The 22428-nt window shown below is 36.8% G+C and overlaps 5 protein-coding genes across 5 annotated transcripts; 3 read left to right on the top strand and 2 right to left on the bottom strand.

The window, feature by feature from the left end:
- Positions 1-113: 113 nt before the first annotated feature.
- On the top strand, positions 114-5339 carry LOC110890135 (probable protein phosphatase 2C 66). Its single transcript, XM_022137703.2, has 5 exons — positions 114-622; positions 1830-2180; positions 3159-3276; positions 3356-3579; positions 4595-5339. Exons 1-5 carry the CDS (start codon positions 416-418, stop codon positions 5099-5101), a joined length of 1407 nt encoding a protein of 468 aa, XP_021993395.1. The 5' UTR covers positions 114-415; the 3' UTR covers positions 5102-5339.
- Positions 5340-6145: 806 nt separating this feature from the next.
- On the top strand, positions 6146-10094 carry LOC110890136 (glycerol-3-phosphate acyltransferase 9). Its single transcript, XM_022137704.2, has 13 exons — positions 6146-6404; positions 6492-6549; positions 7483-7601; positions 7759-7858; positions 7962-8057; positions 8133-8229; positions 8759-8846; positions 8935-9031; positions 9108-9193; positions 9284-9403; positions 9500-9598; positions 9717-9767; positions 9850-10094. Exons 1-12 carry the CDS (start codon positions 6298-6300, stop codon positions 9763-9765), a joined length of 1116 nt encoding a protein of 371 aa, XP_021993396.1. The 5' UTR covers positions 6146-6297; the 3' UTR covers positions 9766-9767; positions 9850-10094.
- Positions 10095-10307: 213 nt separating this feature from the next.
- Positions 10308-10994, bottom strand: LOC110888137 (F-box protein At-B-like). Its single transcript, XM_022135677.1, has one exon. The coding sequence runs from the start codon at positions 10992-10994 to the stop codon at positions 10308-10310; it is 687 nt and encodes a 228-aa protein (XP_021991369.1).
- A 1799-nt stretch (positions 10995-12793) lies between these two features.
- LOC110890137 (F-box protein At-B) lies at positions 12794-16323 on the bottom strand. The gene is made up of 4 exons (XM_022137705.2): positions 16011-16323; positions 15738-15943; positions 14365-14458; positions 12794-14288 (listed from the first exon to the last, which is right to left on the bottom strand). The coding sequence occupies exons 1-4, from the start codon at positions 16263-16265 to the stop codon at positions 12966-12968; spliced, it is 1878 nt and encodes a 625-aa protein (XP_021993397.1). The 5' UTR covers positions 16266-16323; the 3' UTR covers positions 12794-12965.
- A 653-nt stretch (positions 16324-16976) lies between these two features.
- LOC110888138 lies at positions 16977-18110 on the top strand. Its single transcript, XM_022135678.2, has 4 exons — positions 16977-17117; positions 17203-17470; positions 17554-17650; positions 17954-18110. Exons 1-4 carry the CDS (start codon positions 16977-16979, stop codon positions 18108-18110), a joined length of 663 nt encoding a protein of 220 aa, XP_021991370.2.
- The last annotated feature ends 4318 nt before the right edge of the window (positions 18111-22428 follow it).

The following is a 22428-nucleotide window of genomic DNA, read 5'->3' as shown; positions in this document are numbered from 1 at the left end:
AGTGATACAACATGATAATATAATAATAATTTAAAATATAAGTACGTTACAATTAATGAAATTAAAAACACATCTATATATGCGTTGTGAATTAAATCTTTGAAATAACTCCTATTGCAGGCTGATTGGATTCTATCCACCTACTCAAACACACCCTTTTATTTTTATAATAATCACACACACACGGTCCCTTTGTTGCTGGTTGTTCATCTGTATTCAAGGTTGTAAAAGTTGTCTTTTTGGAGTCTTGCTGTTGCTGTAGATCCATACAATACAACCATCTTTCTCTTCTTTCAAACCGCCTTTTCTTGATGTTACACACAACCCCTTTTGCCCAAACACTATTTTCAACCGAAAAGTTTTGATCTTTACACTCTTTTCACCAAAAAGATTTGATCTTTTCACTTTTTACCAAATGGGTGCTTGTTATTCCACCTCCAAGAGTGTTAATCGGAAGTCCGGTGATGCAAAGTTCAAGTTTGGTAAGGGTCCGACCCCGGAGGAACGGGCGCTCCATCAGATTCCGGGTCGGGTTTTTGGAAATGGGTCAAGTAGTATTGCTAGTTTGTATACACAGCAGGGGAAGAAGGGGACTAATCAAGATGCCATGATTGTTTGGGAGGTTTGTTTGTTATTGAATATGTTGTTATTATTATACATTTATACACATGAATACACAATTTGTATGTGTAAATTGGGTTGAAGTTTGTGAATTTGAAAAGGATTTGGTTATTAGGTTAGAGGGAGTTTAAAATTGGGGATGTTTTGTGGTAATTAATGTTACCAAACATTATTTTAGAGGTGTAGTTGCTGCTACCTATATGAGGACTAACACAATTAGGGGGTGTTTGGCATTTAAATTTTTAGGAGGGTTATTTGATATAGTTTGATAATCAAAATTCGGGTTATGTGATTTGGGAAAGGTGTCAGGGCCTTGCGGCGGTGCCTCATGCACTATGTAGTTGATATCAATATATCGGTTATCGGCATCTAGGCCCCTTTTGTGGGTTCCTAGGAACCCATTCGGTCTAGAAAAAATGGGAAAAATTAGTGAGAACCTCGTATGATTTGGAAAAAAAAATAGTGAGAATTAGTGAGAATCTACCAAAAGGAACCCAGTGAAAAAAGTTCTTAGATCCGCCACCGGTTATCGGTCCCCTGGTGAGATATTGGTGCAAAATACCGGTACCGATATTATCGACGATATTGGCCGATATATCACCGATTTTCCTGATATCATTATCTTTCTTCTTAGTTCTACCATTCGTATTTCTCTGATATCATTATCTTTCTTCTTAGTTCTACCATTCGTATTTCTTCTTATTGCTGCTATTAGCGTTTTAAGTCTTAATTGTTAATTGTTAGTGTTTTAAGTCTTAACTAGTTTCTACTTGCTACAATTGTTCGTGTTTTGCAAGATGTAAAAGGTTAATTTGTTAATGGTAGGAGAGTATGCTGAATTATCAGTGTTAAATTGCTATATATACAAAATCAACATGATATTAAAATTACCGATATCCCACCGTGATTACTGATATCTCAAATATCGCTCGTTAACCGATATCCGATTTTTTAACGCATTAACTACTTAGCTCATGCACATCTGGGTCAAATTTGGTCAAACTTAGGACGTGTAGGAGGATAATATGTAAATGCAACCATTAGGATGAAGAAATTATGAAAGGTTTACTTGATAAAATTGGTCAGAATTAGGGTTTGTTATCATAGTCTATTAGTAATTTTAGTATTTTTGCTTACTTTTACTTGGACACACTATATGGTATTTGTGAAAATCTTGATCTTTATTTTTTGTAATATTTATGAATCAGAAATTCAGTTCAACAAACGAAGCCGTATTTTGCGGGGTATTTGACGGGCACGGTCCGTACGGGCATATGGTTGCGAGAAAAGTTAGGGACTATCTTCCAGTTCTATTATCTACTCATTGGAAAACTGGTTCCGATGTTGAAAACGGCAATGTTAACGGAAACACACATGAGGAAGAAGATGAAGATGACGATTTGTGTGAAGAATCCGAGAAACAACAAGTTCCCGAGAAATATATTCCGCTTAAAAAGTCGATATTAAAAGCTTTCAGATTATTGGACATGGAATTGAAGACACATCCAGCCATTGACTGTTTCTGCAGCGGGTCAACTGCGGTTACCTTGGTCAAACAGGTGCATTTCTTGAAACTTTATAGTTTACAAAAGGGAAAATACCATAAAAAACCAACACGCTTTATCATTTTTATCACAAAAGTCCCTCCACTTTCTTTCCGAATATTAAAGTTCTCTTACTTGTTCATTTTGAACAAAATTGTGAAGGGCTTAAAAAAAAAAGCAAAATTGTGTAATTTCAATGCAAAACCTCCTATATAATTTTTAGAGTAAAGTACACGGAGGGTCCTTGTGGTTGAGCAAAATTTTGGATTTTGTCCCTAGTTTTCCAAAACTACACGAATGGTCCTTGTGGTTTGCACTTTGTAATGCATTTAGTCCCCAACTTCTGCCAACAGTACATGGATAGTCCCTGTGGTTTGCAGTTTGTAACGCATTTAGTCCATAACTTGGACCTGCTGAAACCTTTAGATTTGTTAGTTGAGGACTAACTGTGTTACAAAATGCATACCACATGGACCATCCATGTACTTTTGAAAAACTAGAGACCAAATCCTAAATTTTGGTTAACCACAGGGACCATCCGTGTACCTTACTCTAATTTGTATCTACATGACGGAAACTGTTCTTACCCAAATTGTACATTTTGGTCAAAAGGTGTAAAAAAGGTGAACCTAACCCAGCTTGTTCTACAAAAATACCTGTTTGATCCGTTACTCAACTCGTTTTACCCACTCATATTCCCATCTCTACCTAAAATCTTGAAAATCTCCACCTAAGGTAAATTGTGATTTAAGAAAATCCTTGATTTCACGCGATTTACATTTGAAACAAAATAGGAAAAAAAAGTCGTAAAACCTTGAAATTCCGAAAATTTAAAACCGAATCTCCCAAACACTTGATTTTGGGCCCGGGCAGCTAGGTCAAAGGTCGAAATACTTTTGTTTCTACCGTTTCATGAAAGATTTGACTAATTAATCAATTTTGTTATGTATCATTCAAATAAACTGTATATCAACAAGCCACTTATTGTTTCAGTCTCAAGATCTCATACTTGGTAATCTCGGAGACTCAAGAGCAGTACTGGCAACCAAAGACGAAAACAACGGTTTAACCGCGGTCCAATTAACCGTTGATTTAAAACCCAATCTCCCAAGTAATCGTCTTCGTCTTTCTAATTACTTGATTAATAAATCTCGGGTTTCTTTGATGTTAAATGATACTTTTTTTTTCAGGAGAAGCGGCTAGGATTCAAAAGTTTAAAGGACGGGTTTTTGCGTTACAAGACGAGCCAGAGGTCGCGCGCGTGTGGTTACCCAATAGTGATTCTCCCGGTTTAGCAATGGCTAGAGCTTTTGGTGACTTCTGTTTAAAGGATTTTGGTTTAATTTCCGTACCGGATATTTATTACCACCGTATCACCGATAAAGACAAGTTTGTAGTTCTTGCAACTGACGGGGTAACATTTTTTTCTCCCACCGTTATTTCTTGATGTGGCAAAATGGGTATTTTTTAGCAGGGTAAATTGCATTTTACATCCTTTTAAGTTTCAGCAAATTTCTACCACAGCCAGTAAAGAAATTAGAACATAAGGGACATCATTCGCTTGAATTTCGTAGTTAAAGGACAACGCTTGAAATTTTGCTGAAATTTAAAGGACGTAAAATGCAATTTACCCTTTTTTTAGTATGATCAAAACCAGGGTTGTCATTAGCGATGATAGCGGTCGCTATCGCACGCTTCGTAAGCGGTGCGACCTTATCTCGCAATCTGATGGTTAGCGACTGCATTGCGGGATTTTAGTTTTTTTTTTTGTTTTAAAATAAATAGCGCATCTAGATGAAATATACATGTAAGAACATCGAATTTTGATAAAATATACATATAAAATATTTTTAAAAATTTCTTCTAGTGTATCACTAAACATAAAATAACGCACGCTATGTAATCGCTATCGCTACGTAGCGTATAGGTAGCTTGTCGCTATCGTACACTATTTGCTATTGACAACTATGTATGGATGAGCTCGGTACCGGTACTGAGAATCGTCAAATATGGGTACCGGTACCGAAAATGTTCGGTACGGTACCGGTATTTGAAGATAAAATTCGGTAAAATTAAATATCGGTACGGTACTGAACCGGCTCTCAACCGAAAATACCGGTAGTGAACGCCAAAAAGTGGGTACCAATTAGCTACTGAAAAAAATCGGTATTTGAAGATAAACTTCGGTAAAATTAAATATCGGTAACGTACTAAACCGGTAACGAACCGAAAGTACCGGTACCGAAAAAGCCAAAAAGTGGGTACCAATTCGCTACTGAAAAAAAATCGGTACGGGTAATTCGGTACCGGTACCAGGTACGAAATGCTCATCCCTACAACTTTGATCAAAACAGATCAGACTGACCCACATTTACTTTTTTTCAAGACCCAATAAGCAATTTTTCAAAATTTTTGTTATTTCGCAACAGGTATGGGATGTCCTTTCAAATAAAGAAGCTGTCGACATTGTGGCTGCAGCCCCTAGCCGGGCAACTGCAGCCCGAGCTCTTGTCGACTGCGCTACACGCGCCTGGCGGCTCAAATACCCAACATCAAAAAACGACGATTGCGCCGCCGTTTGCTTATTTCTTGACTCAAAACCCACACCCACTTCACCCAAAGAAGAAACAAAAGAACCCGATACTAGTATTGTTCCACCAGACGGAACAGAACCAGTACCTGTTCTTACGCATTCAGGCACCGTTACGGAATCGAGTGAGATTGTGCCGTGTGTCGAGCCAGAAGACGGTAAGTTACCTGAAAAGGGTGTTGGGGCATCTAAAAGGAGTTTAGCTGAGTGCATATCGAACCCTGAAGATGAAGAATGGTCAGCGCTTGAAGGGGTGACTCGGGTCAATAGTTTGCTAAGCATTCCAAGGTTCTTGACTGGTGATAAAAAGTCAACGAGTTCAAGAAAATCTGTTGTCAAGATATGATTGAGGTTAAGTTGTCAAGAACGGTAGGGACAGCTCACATTCTTCTTGATTATACGAACCGTCGTTTGAACTGCTTTTCTTGTTTTTTTTTTTTCTAATTTTTTTTATTTTCATTCGCGTTTTTTTTTTTTTTTTTTTTTTTTTTTTTTTTTTTTGATAATGTGTATACGTGGAAAGATTTAGCTGTTGAATGAACAAATTTTGGGAAGTTTTGGTGTTGTTTAAGATACAGTTTTTATGCTGTTTGTTTATAGAAATACATGGAATTCATTTGATAATAAAAGTTGAACCGGCTTCAGTATGATAAGGGTCACATCTAACCGGGGCCGGTCAGGGGCTCTTGGGCAATATCTGAATGGTTAAGTGCTGAACCAGTAAGAGGTCTGAACCATTAAGAGCCTGTATAATGCTTAATCGTTCAAAGACAAATGTCTGACCAATTCAGATTATAAGTCTTAACCATTCAGACTTTGTATAAATCTTAACCATTCAGAGGCAAATGTCTGAACCATTCAGACATCTGCTCGTGAAACAAATAGTCTGAACCATTAAATGCTGAACCAGTAAGAGGTCTAAACCATTAAGAGCCTTACTAAGAGGTAAACAAACAGCCCCTTAGTCAGACTTACTTAGACCAGAAATAAATAAGGGTGCCTGATATCAATACATAATTGGTACACCTGAAGTGATACGGGCCATATAGCGAGACGAACCATAGTTATGCGGCATGTATCAATTTTTTTTTCGCCCATCAATACAGTTCCTCTTTTTTCGCCCACAAATACGTATTACTTTTTTCGCAAGACAAAAGAAATGTTTGATGTAATAGTGATTCCCCCACCAATACAGCCCGTATCACTTATTTCCTTATTTTAATACGACCCGTATCACTTTTTTTCCTCCACCAATACAACCCGTATCACTTTTTTCCTCATTTTAATACGACCCATATCACTTTTTTTCGTCCACCAATACAGCCTGTATCACTTGTGGGTTGGTGTACATAAAGACCCATAAGAGAGCTTAGTTTCTTAGACCAAAGGTAAGTAGTCTCATTATGTTTCGGGTTCAAAACCCGTCCGAAATGTTTCGAGTGCAAAACCCACCTAAAATCGAGTTACAAACCCATCCTTTAAAATGTACGGTCAATAAAAAAAAGAATCCCCTTTCTTCCATCACACGAAGGTGGTAGCAAGATGAGCAAGCTAACGACATCCAGGTCCGAATTAGACCTAGATCGCCCCAACATCGAAGATTACCTTCCTCCTGATTCCATTCAACAACCTCACACCAAGCTTCGTTTGTAATTCTCCGTTATCCTCTTAATCTATTCTTAATCTATCTATCTTTGAGATTTGCAATTATTCACTCAATATATATCATGCTGCAGGCGAGATTTGCTCGACATATCGCCCACCTTAACCGAGGCAGCTGGTGCCATTGTTGATGTAATTCTTCTTCCTCTTTCTTATCAATTGCTTATTCCTCTTTTGCTAGTTGATAAATTGTGTGTATTTTTATTTAAGTTGAATGCATTTGTCACCAGTAATGAAGAATTAGCAATCTTAGAATATCTTATATTCATATTTATTTTTTATATGATGGAACAGTTAAATAAGTTTGAATGACAATTTAGGAGAGTCAAAGTTCAACAATGAGCATGCTTGTGTCATGTTATCACCAACCGAAAAGTGGTTTACGCGTGTGATTTATGTTCTAGCTTGTATGGTGGTGAAATGATGTTCATTCTATAAAGCTATGTAGTTAATATCCCGATATACGGTCCCCTGCCGAGATATCGGTGCCATGGGCGAAGGATAGTGGGGGCAGAAGGGGGCGGCCGACCCCCGAACTTTTCGCTCAGTAGTGGAGAGTATGTAGTTTTCGTATAGAAACTTTTGTGTATATACGTTTTTGACCCCTCGGTCGGAAATCTCAAGCTTCACCACTGATCGGTGCAAAATACCGGTACCGATAATATTGGCGATATGTCACCGATTTTCCCGATATCAGTACCTTTCTTCTTATTTCTACCATTCGTCTTTCTTCTTATTGTTGCTATTAGTGTTTTAAGTCTTAATTGTTAGTTGTTACTGTTAAATGTTAGTATTTTAAGTCTTACTCAGTTCCTACTTGCTACAATTGTTAGTGTATTGCAAGTTGGAAAAGGTTAATTTGTTAATGGTAGGAGAGTATACTGAATTGTTAGTGTTAAATTGCTATATATATAAATTTAGCATGGTATTAAAATTACCGATATCCCACCGCGACAACCGATATCTCAAATATAGGTCCTTGAACGATATCCGATATTTTACCGCATTAACTACTTGGCTATAAAGTAAGTATAAACCTACCATAATTTGTTTGCGCATGAGCAGGACTCTTTCACGCGATGTTTCAAGTCAAATCCTCCAGAGCCTTGGAACTGGAATATATATTTATTCCCGTTGTGGTGTTTGGGTGTTGTAGTTAGATATGGGATTCTTTTCCCAGGGAGGTATGCGTTTCTGCTATCCGATTATTCGATTGCTTTTTTACTTAGATTTATGTAAATTAATTTCAAAGTTCCAACAAAAATAGGAAAAAGAATAATAGAACGTTGATGGCAGATGAAGCTCTAGATTATAGTTCTTTTCCTCTTATTTGTTCTGTAGGGTTCTTATTCTGACTATAGGATGGATCATATTCCTATCATGTTACATTCCCGTGCACGTGCTATTAAAAGGGCATGATAAGTTGAGGAAACGGTTAGAGGTATGCGTAGATTTCTTACATCTGTTTACATCTTTGCTAACTTACCGGTAAAAGATGCATGTACTCTTGTGGTTAATCTCTTATACCTTTCTACGGGTGGCAGCGCGCTCTGGTGGAGTTAATTTGCAGCTTCTTTGTTGCATCATGGACAGGGGTCGTCAAGTATCATGGCCCGCGACCATGCGCAAGGCCTAAACAGGTAACGTATGAATTATTTTATTATAATACTCACATTTGATTGTTTTATCTAAATATTTGACCGATTGTTGAACAGGTGTTTGTGGCCAATCATACGTCTATGATTGATTTTATTGTTTTAGAACAGATGACTGCATTCGCAGTTATCATGCAGAAACACCCTGGATGGGTTGGTGAGTGCACATATTCAGTTTTGGAACTTATAATAAAATGCTGAGTAAATTGCAGTTTTCGTTCCTGTGGTTTGCTCCAATTAACACGTTTCGTCCACCCTTGACACCTCTCGTCCCTGACGTTTGATCTTTTCACACTTTCCACCCCTTGACCTTAACACCATTAACTTTTCTATTAGTTTTTTTTGTGTGAAATCACTAATATACCCTTGACTCCATCTTCTTCTTCAACATGTCTCAGACCACCCACCACTACCCCCTGGCGGGTTGGTGGTGGTGGGTTGAAGAAGATTATGGAGTTAAGGGTATCTTAGTAATTTTGCACAAGAAACTAAGAGAAAAGTTAACAGTGTTAGGTCTAGGGACGTAAAGTGTGAAAAGATCAAACATCAGGGACAGGAGGTATTAATGGTGGACGAAACGTGTTAATTGAAGCAAACCACGGGGACGAAAACCGCAATTTACTCTAAAATACTGAATGGTTACATGGAATAATAACCATCTTAATGGTTTTTTCTTCCTCATGTAGGACTTCTGCAAAGTACTATTTTGGAAAGTGTGGGGTGTATATGGTTTAACCGTTCAGAAGCAAAGGATCGCGAAATAGTAGCAAGAAAGTATGTTCAGTGCAAAATCTTTGGCCCTTTTATTTAATTTTTTAAAGTTTATAAATATTGTAACATGAGCTGGCAAATGACGATCCAGGTTGAGGGAACATGTTGAAGGAACCGACAACAATCCTCTTCTTATATTTCCCGAAGGAACGTGCGTGAATAATAATTACACCGTTATGTTCAAAAAGGTACATTTGTTGATGCACGTTGAAAGGATGTTTTTACTAAATGGTTATATTAATTTGCTGCTAATATGTCTTTTAGGGTGCATTTGAACTCGGTGCTACTGTTTGTCCAATTGCAATCAAGTACAACAAAATATTTGTCGACGCGTTTTGGAATAGCAGAAAGCAAGATATTTCCATCCAAAATTCATGTTAATTTCTCAATATTATTTTCTTGGATTAAGTTGTGTAAATATTATTAATTTCATTATGCAGACAGTCGTTCACGACCCACCTATTGCAGCTGATGACATCATGGGCTGTGGTTTGCGATGTTTGGTATTTGGAGCCGCAAAATATGAAGCCTGGAGAAACAGCTATTGAATTTGCAGAGAGGTTTGACTGTTTAAGACGTTTATCTTAACTCATATAGTCGTATACCATAAACGCCCCTAGTTTCTAAACTTATTTCGGTTTCACCCTTTTTTGCAGGGTGAGGAGCATCATCTCTATTCGGGCGGGTCTTAAGATGGTTCCTTGGGATGGATACTTGAAATACTCTCGTCCTAGCCCTAAACACAGGGAAAGCAAGTAAGTTGCAATCCTATATGGCCTATATATATAATGTTATATTACTATATGAAGAACCGAATTGGATCAAGTTTCATCTCTTGTGAGTTCTATAATCTGTGTTTGCAATGTTGTGTAGGCAACAAAGTTTTGCAGAGTCAGTGCTGCGTCGGTTGGAAGAAAAATAGAGGTCAGATTTTTAATTTCAGTCTTACTATAAATTAAATACTTGGTTTAAATTGTAATGAATTATTATAATTTGTCTTTTGAAGATTATTGAGTGTGAAGCTTTGCTGCAAAGATAGTTGTCAAATATAGCATGAGCAAACAAGACTCTTGGTGCGTTGACGATGAGAGTGAGGTGAATAATCCTCTGCAGTGTGTGTTGACTTTTGTTTTTTGTGATCTGATGGCCTTAATTTGTTTAGCAAGTGAGTAAAATGTTGTATGCATACAAAGGTATAATATCAGTTGTGTTTCTTTCAACTCATAAATATCGATATTTAGTTCATTGGTGTCACTCAGAGTCAAAATTCGGTGTATTCAAACCGAAACTAATGTTTGGTAAAGTTGTTTTTCAAGAACTGCAAAGCTGAGTCGACGTCATGGATCCAAACCAGATCCATACTTCTTTTACGACAACTGTTTTGACCTGAACACATTTTGCTCAGAACCTGTTTTAACTAACCCATTTTATTAGACTTAACAAAAACATGCGTGACAGTAACACTTACCAACTAACAGAAAAAAACCAGTACGAAAACTCATGATCTTGCCATCCATCACGACAACCCACCTCACACCCATAACTGCAAACAGTAGGCCATTTTCGTTCTCTGAAATTTTCAGCAAACACAACATCTACATGAACTAATCTGGTCCATCCAATTCCAATCCATTGTAAACCACGAAAAAAAGGCTTCTTCAGAAATTGCAAAGATTCACTAGATAATACAGTGCAGTAATAAAGATCAAGCCTCCGTAACGTTCCCTTTAAAGCCAAAGCCTTCACAGATGCATCTGTAACACGATCACTGACCGACCAGCAACCTCTTAGCGAAAGGCATGAAATGGGAGCATTCCCTTTACCTAAAACAGTCATACCCGAATCTCCAACACTTATGCAGCCATTCAAATCAAGAACCTCTAATGAATTACATTTTGCCACTTCACACACTGCTCTACTGGTTATCGAATTGCACGACACCAGCTTTACCTCTACAAGGGACCTAGGAACCTTATTGAAATCTTGGAATGCCAAATCCGGTAAACGAACACCGTTTTTAACCTCAAACTTCTTCAAATTCAAACACGAGTTGAGAATTGAAGCGAAAACTGCATAACTAACTTTGGAAAACCCTCCAAGTCGAACGGATTCTAGTCCTTTGCAGCCCTCTGAAAGCAATAACATGCTCATATCCGTCGTTCTTTTGAAATATGGAGCAGCATGTCGCATAAGAGAAAGGCTTGTCAGATGTTTACAATTAACAAGAAACCGAATCCCTATGATGGATAGGTCATAAAATAGTTCATATTTGGTATGTCTTTAAGATCCAATTCAACTAATGGTATCTACAACTAATGATATGTGAGTCAAAGCTTGTCTAAAAGTCACAGGAGCAACCGACGTCACCAAATTGGCATGTGTAAACGTTTTCAAGAAAACGATAGTGTCCAATGCACTGGCCGGTTGAAGCTTTTGAACCTTGACAGTTAGGGGCAGCACTTGGTAGATTCCAAGCAACATAAAGCTATAGTCTTTGATTTTTACACCGCGGATCTTAACTATTAGGGACTGTATGTAAAAAAACTGGATCAACCAGGCTCAGTAAGAAGTATGCAAAAATAAATGAGTCAAAATAAATAATGACACTTACCTCCAAGTGTTGCCAATTTACAAGTGAGTCTTAGAGATTTGAATAAAAAACTGCAGATTTCTGATAATAGCTGGAAAATTCCAGTGTGAGTACCCTGAATACAATCAAAGAAACACCATATGATATCTACATAACTTATATGAAACTGTGATTAATATGGAACAATGCTAATGCAAAGTAAAACTAAGTCTTTTGAAACTGCATTCATATAGATCTTGGGGTCATAACATTTATAAACATAAACGAACTTAGGGTCTGGGGAGGGTAAGATGTAGACAACCTTACCTCTACCCCTAGGAATAGAGAGGCTGCTTCCAGTGAGACCCCCGGCTCGATAGTAGTTTTGCATCAAGCCTTGGACATAAGGCACATAACACTCAACAATTAAGACAAATGCCAGTTAGTGCATGTACTCCCTTGTCTTTCAGTTATCAACGCCACCACATGATGCATGATTAATCATCCCCCTCTTTTAACGTTATTTTCACAAAATTAGTAAAATAACGTTAAAATTAGTGCACTTTCACTTTTGCTCCCCGAGCGCCCACACATATATATATTATATGCGCATACCGCAAGCGGGAAGTATAAAATGATTTTATTTTATAACAAGTTTGTTTAATGTTGTTAAAAAATCTGTCAAGTTTGTATAAAATGAACATTTTACCCTTTTGAGTTTTGACAAATTACAATGTTTGCTTATGTAATTTACTCAAATAGTAATAGTTTTAGATTAAACTGATGTAATGAAATGATCAAATGTTGAGAGTTGAATTAGTTAAGAAGGAAACATATTCGTACATGCTATAGTTTTTAAAATAATCTGTTTTGTATAAAAAAATGACGGAATCTTATGTCATATCAAATAACTTGTGGTTGAATTTTGTGTCGTATCAAATAATTTGCGGAATCTTTTGTCGTATAAAATAACTAGCACGTATACCAATCGGCGATATAAGAACAAATATGATCTATACATTTGTAGCATAGTTAAAGTTACAAACTAAAGCAATGGGCATCGGCTGTGCCATAATCCGTAATTTAAGCAATGGGAATCGGCTATACAAAATCCCCTCGACCTATTGAACCAGTCGGCGATTCCATCTTCCAATCAGCTATTCAGGCAAATGCGGTTGATGAAATGAAAGAAGCATAACTGATGGGTTTGATTCACTAGAAGTAGAGTTTGAAGTTGGGAAAAACAGATTTACATTACAAAGGGGTAGAATGATCATAATCTAATAATTCATTTAAGAAAAAGGTATACATATACAGAGGCCAGTTAATGTACAATACGGCTTAACGTATATCACGTACGACAGATAATTATGCACGTTCATTTGAAAATCACGCACATTATAAACTAAAAAACCCAACTGGCCAAACATTACTTCAACATATATGTGTGGTTTAGTCAAAAACTGACTTTAACGGCGACTAGTAAAGAACATGTCCAAAGCATCGTTACGGAAAATACATCAAATGTAACGGTAGCACTTACAATAAAAGCATCAAAATTCATGATCTTGCCATCCATCATGACATCCCAACTCACACCCATATTTGCAAACAGTCAACCATTGTCGTTCTCTGCAAATTTCTTCATCAAACTCAGGATCTTCACGAGCTAATCTGGTCCATCCAATTCCAATCCACCGTAAGCCACGAAAAAAAGGCTTCTTCAGATATTGCAAACATTCACCAGATAACGCAGTGCACTTATAAAGATCAAGCCTTCGTACCCCTCCCTTTAAAGCCAAAGCCTTCACAGATGCATCTGTAACACGAATACAATACCTGATGGACAGTTCTGTAAGCCCTACACACGCATCAGCAATGGTGGCGATCGCGTTATCCGTCAGTTCAGGCATGTTCTCAAGATCAAGAGATGATAAAGTCTTCCTGATTTTACCTTCACTTTGTAACAAAGATATGATTCCTTCATCACTGACCGACCTGCAACCTCTTAACGAAAGGCATGAAATGGGAGCATTCCCTTTACCTAAAACAGCCATACCAACATCGGTTACACCCGTACCCCCTAAGTTTAACGACGTCAACAACGAAAGACGTGAAACTTTGTCAAGACAGGAATCGGATACGCTTTTGCAGCCGAGCAAATCAAGAACCTCTAACGTACTACATGTTACCAGCTCACGCACCGCTTCACTGGTTATATAATCGCATGACACAAGCTTCACCTCTACTAAAGACCTAGGAGCCTTACTAAAATCTTGAAATGCCAAATCCGTCAAAAGAAAACCGTTTCGAATCTCAAACTTCTTCAAGTTAACACAGGAATTGTAAATCGAAGCGAAGCCTGCATCGGTAACTTTCGAAAACCCTCCGAATCGAACTGATTCGAGTCCTCTGCAACCCTCCGAAAGCAAAAACATCCCCATATCAGTCGCTCTTCGAAAAAAGGGAACGTAATGTCGCCGGCTTCTCATAAGAGAAAGGCTTGTCAGCTGCTTACAGTTAACAATAGACTGAATCCCTAAGTTGGATAGTACATCGGTTGGTTCAGATGTTGGCCGATCTTTAAGATCTAATTCAACCAATAGAGGAAGACCGCGTGTAATAGCGCGGAGAAGGGTGTCACTAATGACGTCTACAACTAACGATACGTGAGTTAACGCTTGTCCGAAAATCATAGGAGTAACCGGCGCCACTAAATTGGCATTACCAACTGCGTTTAAGAAAACGACAGTATCCAACGCGCTAGCTGGTTGAAGCTTTAGAAACTTGACAGTTGGGGGGAGTTCTTGGTAGATTCCAAGCAACATATAGCCATAATCTACGACTTCTTCACCACGAATCTTAATTATTACCGACTGTATGTAAAAGAATCAATCAGTCTCGATAGAGGAGGTATGATAGGATGAGATTAAAATGCATAATGACACTTACCTCCAGGTGTTGACAATTTACGAATGAGTCTCGGAAATTCAAATCGGAAACTGCAGATTTGTGATTATTGCCGGAAAATTCCAGAGTGAGTACCCTGAATACAGTCAAGGAAACAGTGTAACCATATTCTTATTGTTCTGATATACACATAACTTTTATGAAACTATGATGTGAATTTAGATCATTTGCTTATCTACATGTTGCAAAGTGAAGTAATTGAGTATGGAACAACGCAAATGAATTAACTTTTTAAACTAGGGTTGTAAACGAACTGAAGTCGTTCACAAACACAAACGAATATATCCCATTTTAAAAAGGCAAATTGGATTTAAATAATCTCAACTTCTCAATTTGGCCGATAATAATCCCAACTCAATTATTTTCCGATAATAATCCGAAGTGGTTCACTTTTGGCCAATAATAGTCCGCCGTTAAAAATAGCTTAACGGGGTTAAGTTTTTTTCCGAATTACAAACCGATGTTTTAGGGATTTTGAACGGAACGAGGATACGAGTCGATTTATGCAAAACTTACCTCGAAATGGTGCTCCAAACGGCTTGATTTTTGTTAATTGGAAGTTTAAACACCCGAATTGAAGCACCATTTTCGTCGTTTGGGGCAATATATCGAGGTACATTTTACATCAATCAACTCGTATCCTCATTCTAATCAAAAACCCTAAAACATCGGTTTGTAATTCAGAAAAAAAAAACTTAACTCCGTTAAGCTATTTTTAACGCAGACTATTATCGGCCAAAAGTAGACCAGTTCGGATTATTATCGGCAAATATCTAAGTTGGGATTATTATCGGCCAAATTGAGAAAGTTGGGATTATTTAAATCCAATTTGCCTTTTAAAAAACAAAAAAACTAACAGTTTTATTCAATGTTGTAGTAATCGCTAATCGCTAGGCGGGTGGTGGGATGGGGACTAGCGATTAATCACGATTAATCGTGGATTAATTGGAATTAATCGGGATTAATCAGTGATTAATCGGCGCCTAGTTGGGATTTTTACAACCATGTTATTATTCCAGAACATTAGACATAATCACCTTGTCAAGCACCTGATATAATAATCATAAACAAAACTATCCGCAAACAAAGGCACACGTTAAACATAATTATCCGAAAATAACGTTTCAAATATCTAAGTTTCTAGTGACTAAACATAAACCAAACAAACATATTATTGAACGTTCACAAACGCAATTGAACGAAAGCGACCTTCGTTCGTGTTCGTTCGTTTAATTAATTAAACGAAATTCCTTGTTCACGTTCGTTCATTTATTAATCGAACTTCCCGCTCACGAATGGTTCACTGAAAGCTCGGTTCTTTTAAAAACCAGCATAATGTAAATGCCAATTAATACCTTAAATTTGGACAATATTTCCCAACACTAGAAAGAAGTTTGTACGAGAGTGAAGAACATTTCAACAAAATTAATTCTTCAAGATCAGGACCCAACAAATTTGTGATTGAGGAATCATGAAGACGGAGGCAATCCAATGTTATCTTGTTGATTTTTCGAATATTTCTTGTAATTCCATGAAATGTTTGCGGATCAAGGGAAAGTGCCTACAATTGTAAATATGTTAGGGTTTTGAAAATAAATGAGAAATTGAAAAGGTTTGAAAGAACTAACGGAGAGATCGAGGGATGAGAGCGACGAGAGAGGTTTGTTGACGGAGGATTGAAGGGTTCGTGAAACGCAGGCTAAGGAGCAAAGTGACGTCAGAGTCTCCGGTTGTGAGAATGAAAAGATTTCGTTGAGGATGACTTCCGGTAGGCTCTCCAGCAAGCTATTGCCGCCAACGGCGTCGACGGCGGTTCTCTTATGAGGCATCACTGAGCGTTTGCCCCTTCTCTCGTTCTCGTTCTCCATGGTCACAATTCTCATGTTTGAGAGTTTGTTTTCATTTTGTAACGAGAAAAAAACGCCAAATTATATCATTTACCTTGTACGAAATCAATGTTTGTAAACCCTTTATGTTTTAGACCCAACTCTAGTTAGTTTTTAAGATTAAATCTCACTATCCATCTAAGAGTAAATTGGTCTTTTTACTCATATTTTTAAATCTATCTATACTTTCTATAAAAGGAGAAATCCAAGTGACATAAGAAAAAGTTGATGTGTCAGCTAGAGAGCATGTCCAACAATGTTTTTCTTATCTCATTATTACATCATAAAACATAATATATAAATCACTTTAAAATACATTTAATGCTCTATCAAACCACTGCCTTGTGTATTTTCAAATGTTAAAGGTCTAGCCCACATTCTAAAGGGCAAACCACTGCCCATCTACGAGGAAGTAGCAGCTGGTTCCTTTGCCAAATGTATACTTAGCAGCAGCAGTTGTTGTTATCTTCCGTAATACTTTTAGATCAGCAGATGTTTAACGCTAATTACCGGGAAATTCAAATTCAAATATGCATGGGAATAAGTAATTAGCAATTAATGCATGTCACTCAGATTCAAACTCCTGTCAATCATCCTTCTTATATAAGGCTTTTCTTCTCATTTCCCTCTTCATATTTCATCACGCTTTCATCTTCTCTGATTTTGAAATTTGAAATTTAATCACAATCCGAATTCCGAATTAGAAGCATGTCAATATCAGTTGACAGTAATAACCTTAGTTTTATTAACGATTTGAATCGTGGGAAGGATATGTGGAACATGAAGGCGAGAATTATTCGAAAATGGAATCAGGGTTACAAGATGGAGATCATCTTCATTGATGAGAAGGTAATTTGTATCTCTGTTTTTCGGTTTTATTTTAGAAAATGTAGTGTTGTATGCTAAGAAGATAATTTTTTTAAATGTTCTTCAGGGTGATAAGATTCAAGCAGGTATTAAGAGTCATCTGATACCTGTTTTTGATGGACAGCTGCAAGAAGATGCTGTTGTGATTCTGTCGAAATTTGGTGTTGGTGAGAATAAAGATTTATATAAAGTAGTAGCGCAGCCTTACAAAATCAACTTTTATAGATGCACAGCTGTTACTCGTGTGAGAGACTGGCAAGGTGTTGAGTATGGTTTCAATTTCAGAGCTTATCAAGATATTCTTCAAGGAGAGGCGTTAAACGCTTTGAGTGTTGGTAGTGTATATTTTTGTAATGATGTCTTGCTTGTATAATATTAGAGAGTTTTACTTATATTCTTGTATAATGTGATCATATAGATGTTGCTGGATCTGTGATTTCTTGTGGAGATCTTGAAATCTTTGATCGACCTCCAAAGGAGACTAAGAAGATGAATTTCGATATTGAAGATTTGGAGTAAGTTGTTGTTTATATGTTCAGTCATGTAGTGATCATAAAATGTATTTAATGATGTTAATAAATAAGATGAAGAATGTTTGTATTTAATGTGAGATCGTGTAATGGTAATAAATGAGGTTTATATTGTTTGCATGTAATGCTGAATCATGGTAATAAATGAGATCTACAGTTTATTCTTACTGAATATGGTACTTAATTTATGGCTCATTTGCTACTTTAATAAATGTTATAGTTTTCCTGATTTATTTTCTGTTTTTATTCATTAAATGTTGTTTTGATATGAATATTCTTTTCATGTAGTGGTAAGGTTTTGCGGTGTACTGTGTGGAATGATTATGCTCTACAGATTAAGGACCTCATTTCTAAAGTCCCACCTCATGAGCATGTGATGGCTGTTATACAGCATGGAAAGTGTAAGGAATGGAAAGATATTTTTGTTACTTTCTGCAAATCATAACTATACTGTTTATTTCTGGCAATATAAAGACAGGTATACATTATATACTTTTCCATGTAGGTGAATATACTGTTCAAAGTGATAAGTTTGCAACACGAATTTTTCTGAATCAAGAAATTGATGAAGTTGATGAGCTAAGGAGGAGGTAATTCTCAATGTAATTTCTATTGTATATAGATGTTCAAGTCAAATACTTGGTTTCATGTCATTTGTATACTAATTCTAATCATTTGTGGTATTCAAAAGGCATATATTGAAGTTTGGACAAGGGAGTAGTTCTACTTCTCAAACGATACTATCGTCTCAGAGTATTTTTCCATTACATAAAGAATTTGTAACTGAAGGTGTGAAGAAACATGTTGATGAGATTAGAGAGATAGAAGAGGTTTCACTTCTTTGTATATAGTTTGGTTATTTGTTTGGTTTGTCACCCGCGTGTTTTTACAGGAAGTGTGTTTCCATTACATAAAGAATTTGTAACTGAAGGTGTGAAGAAACATGTTGATGAGATTAGAGAGATAGAAGAGGTTTCACTTCTTTGTATATAGTTTGGTTATTTGTTTGGTTTGTCACCCGCGTGTTTTTACAGGAAGTGTGTTGTGTTTTTACAGGGAATGTCTTGTGTTGTGGTTGCGACAATTAAGATTATGCAAGAAGAGTATGGTTGGTTTTATGCTGCCTGTCGTAAGTGTTTCAAGAAGGTGATGTGTAAAAGTGAATACTTGCAGAATGTTGAGAATGTTTCAGATGATATTCTTCGATTGCCTGCGACTTCTTTGGTTTGTATCAGATGTCATACTGAATGTACACCGATCACCACAAAGTAAGCAATGATGATTATTTAGCATTATATTTATATAAGTAACATTCTAAGACTCATATTTGAATGTAGTTTTGCAGTTTACTTAGTTAGTTGTGTATATTTCAGGTTCAAGGTGCAAGTGCGGGTGCAGGATGAGAGTGGTAGTGTTTCTTTTGTTATGTTTGATAGAAATATTCAGAAGCTTCTTGGATTAGCAGCGAGTGACATAAGAGAGAGGCAGGTTACGGCCAATGATACTGGATTCCCTCATGAGATATTTCGATTGGTTGATAAGAAGGCTGCTTTTAAGATTGATGTCTTAGAGTTCAATCTTAAAAATGACTATCGTGTTTATACTGTGCAAAAAACAACTGATGATCCAGCAATAATTGCTGAGTTGGTTGGTGGAGATGGTAATGGTGATGAAAATACTGATGAGGTAGCATATAAAATTACTCTTTCAATCTATTAATTTTTCTTTTGAGTTTTAAACACTGGATTGTGTACTTTTTTTATATGATATCATATATTATGATCCTTTAGGTTACTCAAGAGGTAGCTGACGTTAAAGACGTTAACCTTTCAGACTCTTCTCAGGTGTCTACTGAACGAACTTCAAGGGTGAGTATTTATTTTTAAAGTATGTTTAGTACGTTTAAAAAGAGTTCATTATTTTATTAAATGGGATCAATAGTTGTTTTGTGATCTGTTGGAAGGATGTTGTCTCTGTTACGGTCGACTCTTCAGCCATTGAAGTTGAAAAGGATTCTGGATCAAGTCCCAATGGAAAGCGGATGGCTCAAGATGTTGATGTTGCCAATGTTGGTGAGCTATCCACTAATGTGAGAAGAACCCGGAAGAAGCTGACTAAGGTTAACAATTAGATGCTTATGAAAAACAATTCTTATGAGAGATAAATAGAAACCACTTATTTTTGAAGAATCCTTGTGGTTTTTATTTATGTCTGTTAACTGTTGTTTTAACAAACTGTGGTTAAAAGTTTTGTTTGTAAGGGCTACAATGATGAATATGTTATGTAATGTCTATGGGTTGAATATCAAGTAAGGTTAACCTTTATTATACATGTTTGGTGATATTGATGGACTGGTCCAGTCCATCATAAGTAGTAGGGTTGTATATTATTGTTAGATTGATGAATGAAAATTTAATCAATTGGTTAGTCGGAAAACTGTTGGGGTCTGAGATACATTAACATCTGTTAGAGGCTAAGCACTGTTATAGTGTGCTAACATCTGTTAACCCCTAACCAGTGTTAAAGATCTGTTAAAGGTTAAGCACTGTTATAGCGTGCTTCAACAGACCATATGAGTTGTTGATCATCATCTGTTAAACATCTATACTTTCTATAAAAGGAGAAATCCAAGTGACATAAGAAAAGCTGATGTGTCAGCTTGAGAGCATGTCCAACAAGGCTCATCATAAAGGCTAATATATAAAGACTTTAAAATTCAAAGTTGGCCCACTTTCACCTATTCAAAGGTCTGCCCATCAAACCACTGCCCATCTCCAAACCTTTTCAAACCACTGATGATTCCAAACCTCTGACGATTCAAAATTCAAACCACTAACCACTGATGATTCAAAATTATGGCTCCGGATTCAAATTTCAAAATTATGGTTCCAGATATATAAGATACTATCTTCTTCAATCAATTACTCTCTCTAATCCATTTCTCTCTCAACTCTCTCTCTCTAAATGCAGGTTTCGATCACTCTCTATCTCTCTCTATCTCTCTCAGTTATTTTTTTTCTTTTGTAGAAAAATCCCAAATCTTCAAGCATGTCGGAAGCCAAGGAGGTGTTTGATAACTTAATCATCAGGTAATTCAAACAATATACCTGATAATTTTAACCTACTACAATGGCTTTTTAATTCCATTGATTGCTCTGTTTCAGATCTTCGATGGCGGACCAGAGATTAAATTGCATCCGTTCATATAAACCTTCGAAACTGTGTGGTCCGAAGAACACGAATGTGTTTTGTATACATTGCTCTTATATGTAACTGGATATATATATATATATATATATATATATATATATATATATATATATATATATTTCTCATTTTTCATTCGATAAAATCTGAGGATTTACTTTTTGATTTATAGATTTACTTCTTCACACTTCATATATGGACTCATCCATCTGTTATACAATCAGCGTTCGAATCGTTGTCCCCGATGACCGTGGCACTGGTAAGTCCAGCTTAATTATCAAAGGTTTTTTTTCATCAATTAATATGCTTTGCTTGTATATTCATCATAGTTATGGGATTTACCCTGAATCAACTTTGTGTTAATTTGCATTTCTAGGGTTTTAATTTTGACTTCAGTGATATTAGTTAGCATTATTCATGTCTCTGCAGAACCGTTAAAAGGTGGTTTCTGTTCATAATCATTGTCAATCACTGAAAAATCGTCCATTCATCATCCGTTGCAGGTACGTGAGTTCATAGTTTAGTATACGAATGTGTTTTGTATACATTGCTCTTATATGTAACTGGATATATATATATATATATTTCTCATTTTTCATTCGATAAAATCTGAGGATTTGCTTTTTGATTTACAGAGTTACTTCTTCACACTTCATATATGGACTCATCCATCTTTGTTATACAATCAGCGTTTGAATCGTTGTCCCCGATGACCGTGGCACTGTTAAGTCAAGCTTGATTATCAAAGGTTTTTTTTTCATCAATTGATACGTGATGTGTGTAAAATGCAACATATAAATCACATCAATTAAGGCATAAAACTAACCCTTTTTAAGTACTAATGTTGGAAAAAGAGTGTTTTTGTCTTCCTTTTGTATTTTCAGGATGAAATGAGCTCAAAATCACAAAAGAAGCAAAAAGACAACTAATTCTACCATAAATACAAGAAAAGGAACAAAAGTAGACTGCCCGGACCCTCAACGGCACCTCCCAAAGCAAAGGAGAAGAAACAGAGTCTGAACACGCCCCGTGTCCAGCGAACACGGGGGCGTGCCCAGGAAGCAGCAGAAAAGACAAACCAGTAGAAGCTTCCATTGCCCACCACGGGGCCGTGTCCAGCGGGCACGGGGGCGTGGTGAAAGTACAGCAGGCGCATTAATTGTAATTCGCAATTACAATTAATGAAGTGAGAGAATGTCAGACGGGCACGGGGCCGTGTCCAGCGGACACGGGGCCGTGTCCAACCTTCTGTTCAGCCTATAAATAGAGGAGCTTGGCTTCATTCTCTCTCATCCCTTGGCACACCACCTCTCTCACACTTCATCCACCACCCACCACCACCATAACACCATCATCCACCACCATCATCCATTGTCCATCGTAGAGTGTGTGAGTCGTCTCGGGATCCAAGATTGATCGTAAGAGTTCTTGACAATCAAGGCCATGTTTGCCTAAGTCTCTTACATCACTTGGTGAAGACAAGTGTTTAGTATAATACTTTTTATTTTTAATCTTTTGCACTTTTTATTTGGTTTTGTATTAATGACTTTAATAAC

Source organism: Helianthus annuus, chromosome 11 (genome assembly GCF_002127325.2).
Source record: "Helianthus annuus cultivar XRQ/B chromosome 11, HanXRQr2.0-SUNRISE, whole genome shotgun sequence".
NCBI classification, from domain to species: Eukaryota; Viridiplantae; Streptophyta; class Magnoliopsida; order Asterales; family Asteraceae; genus Helianthus; species Helianthus annuus.
The sequence above is the reverse complement of the archived record's forward strand: the minus strand, read 5'-3'. Positions and strand labels throughout refer to the sequence as shown.

Excerpts from the sequence above, each read along its gene's own strand:
- LOC110890135 (XM_022137703.2), top strand. The coding sequence starts at position 416 with ATGGGTGCTTGTTATTCCACCTCCAAGAGTGTTAATCGGAAGTCCGGT. Across the intron at positions 623-1,829 it reads ATGCCATGATTGTTTGGGAG|AAATTCAGTTCAACAAACGA; the intron begins GTTTGTTTGTTA and ends TTTATGAATCAG. Across the intron at positions 3,277-3,355 it reads TTTAAAACCCAATCTCCCAA|GAGAAGCGGCTAGGATTCAA; the intron begins GTAATCGTCTTC and ends TTTTTTTTTCAG.
- LOC110890136 (XM_022137704.2), top strand. The coding sequence starts at position 6,298 with ATGAGCAAGCTAACGACATCCAGGTCCGAATTAGACCTAGATCGCCCC. Across the intron at positions 6,550-7,482 it reads CAGCTGGTGCCATTGTTGAT|GACTCTTTCACGCGATGTTT; the intron begins GTAATTCTTCTT and ends GCGCATGAGCAG. Across the intron at positions 8,058-8,132 it reads CATGCGCAAGGCCTAAACAG|GTGTTTGTGGCCAATCATAC; the intron begins GTAACGTATGAA and ends ATTGTTGAACAG.
- LOC110888137 (XM_022135677.1), bottom strand. The coding sequence starts at position 10,994 with ATGAGCATGTTATTGCTTTCAGAGGGCTGCAAAGGACTAGAATCCGTT.
- LOC110890137 (XM_022137705.2), bottom strand. The coding sequence starts at position 16,265 with ATGAGAATTGTGACCATGGAGAACGAGAACGAGAGAAGGGGCAAACGC. Across the intron at positions 14,459-15,737 it reads AAATATTGTCCAAATTTAAG|GGTACTCACTCTGGAATTTT; the intron begins GTATTAATTGGC and ends GACTGTATTCAG. Across the intron at positions 14,289-14,364 it reads TAAATTGTCAACACCTGGAG|TCGGTAATAATTAAGATTCG; the intron begins GTAAGTGTCATT and ends TTTTACATACAG.
- LOC110888138 (XM_022135678.2), top strand. The coding sequence starts at position 16,977 with ATGTCAATATCAGTTGACAGTAATAACCTTAGTTTTATTAACGATTTG. Across the intron at positions 17,471-17,553 it reads GTTAAACGCTTTGAGTGTTG|ATGTTGCTGGATCTGTGATT; the intron begins GTAGTGTATATT and ends GTGATCATATAG. Across the intron at positions 17,651-17,953 it reads TTCGATATTGAAGATTTGGA|TGGTAAGGTTTTGCGGTGTA; the intron begins GTAAGTTGTTGT and ends CTTTTCATGTAG.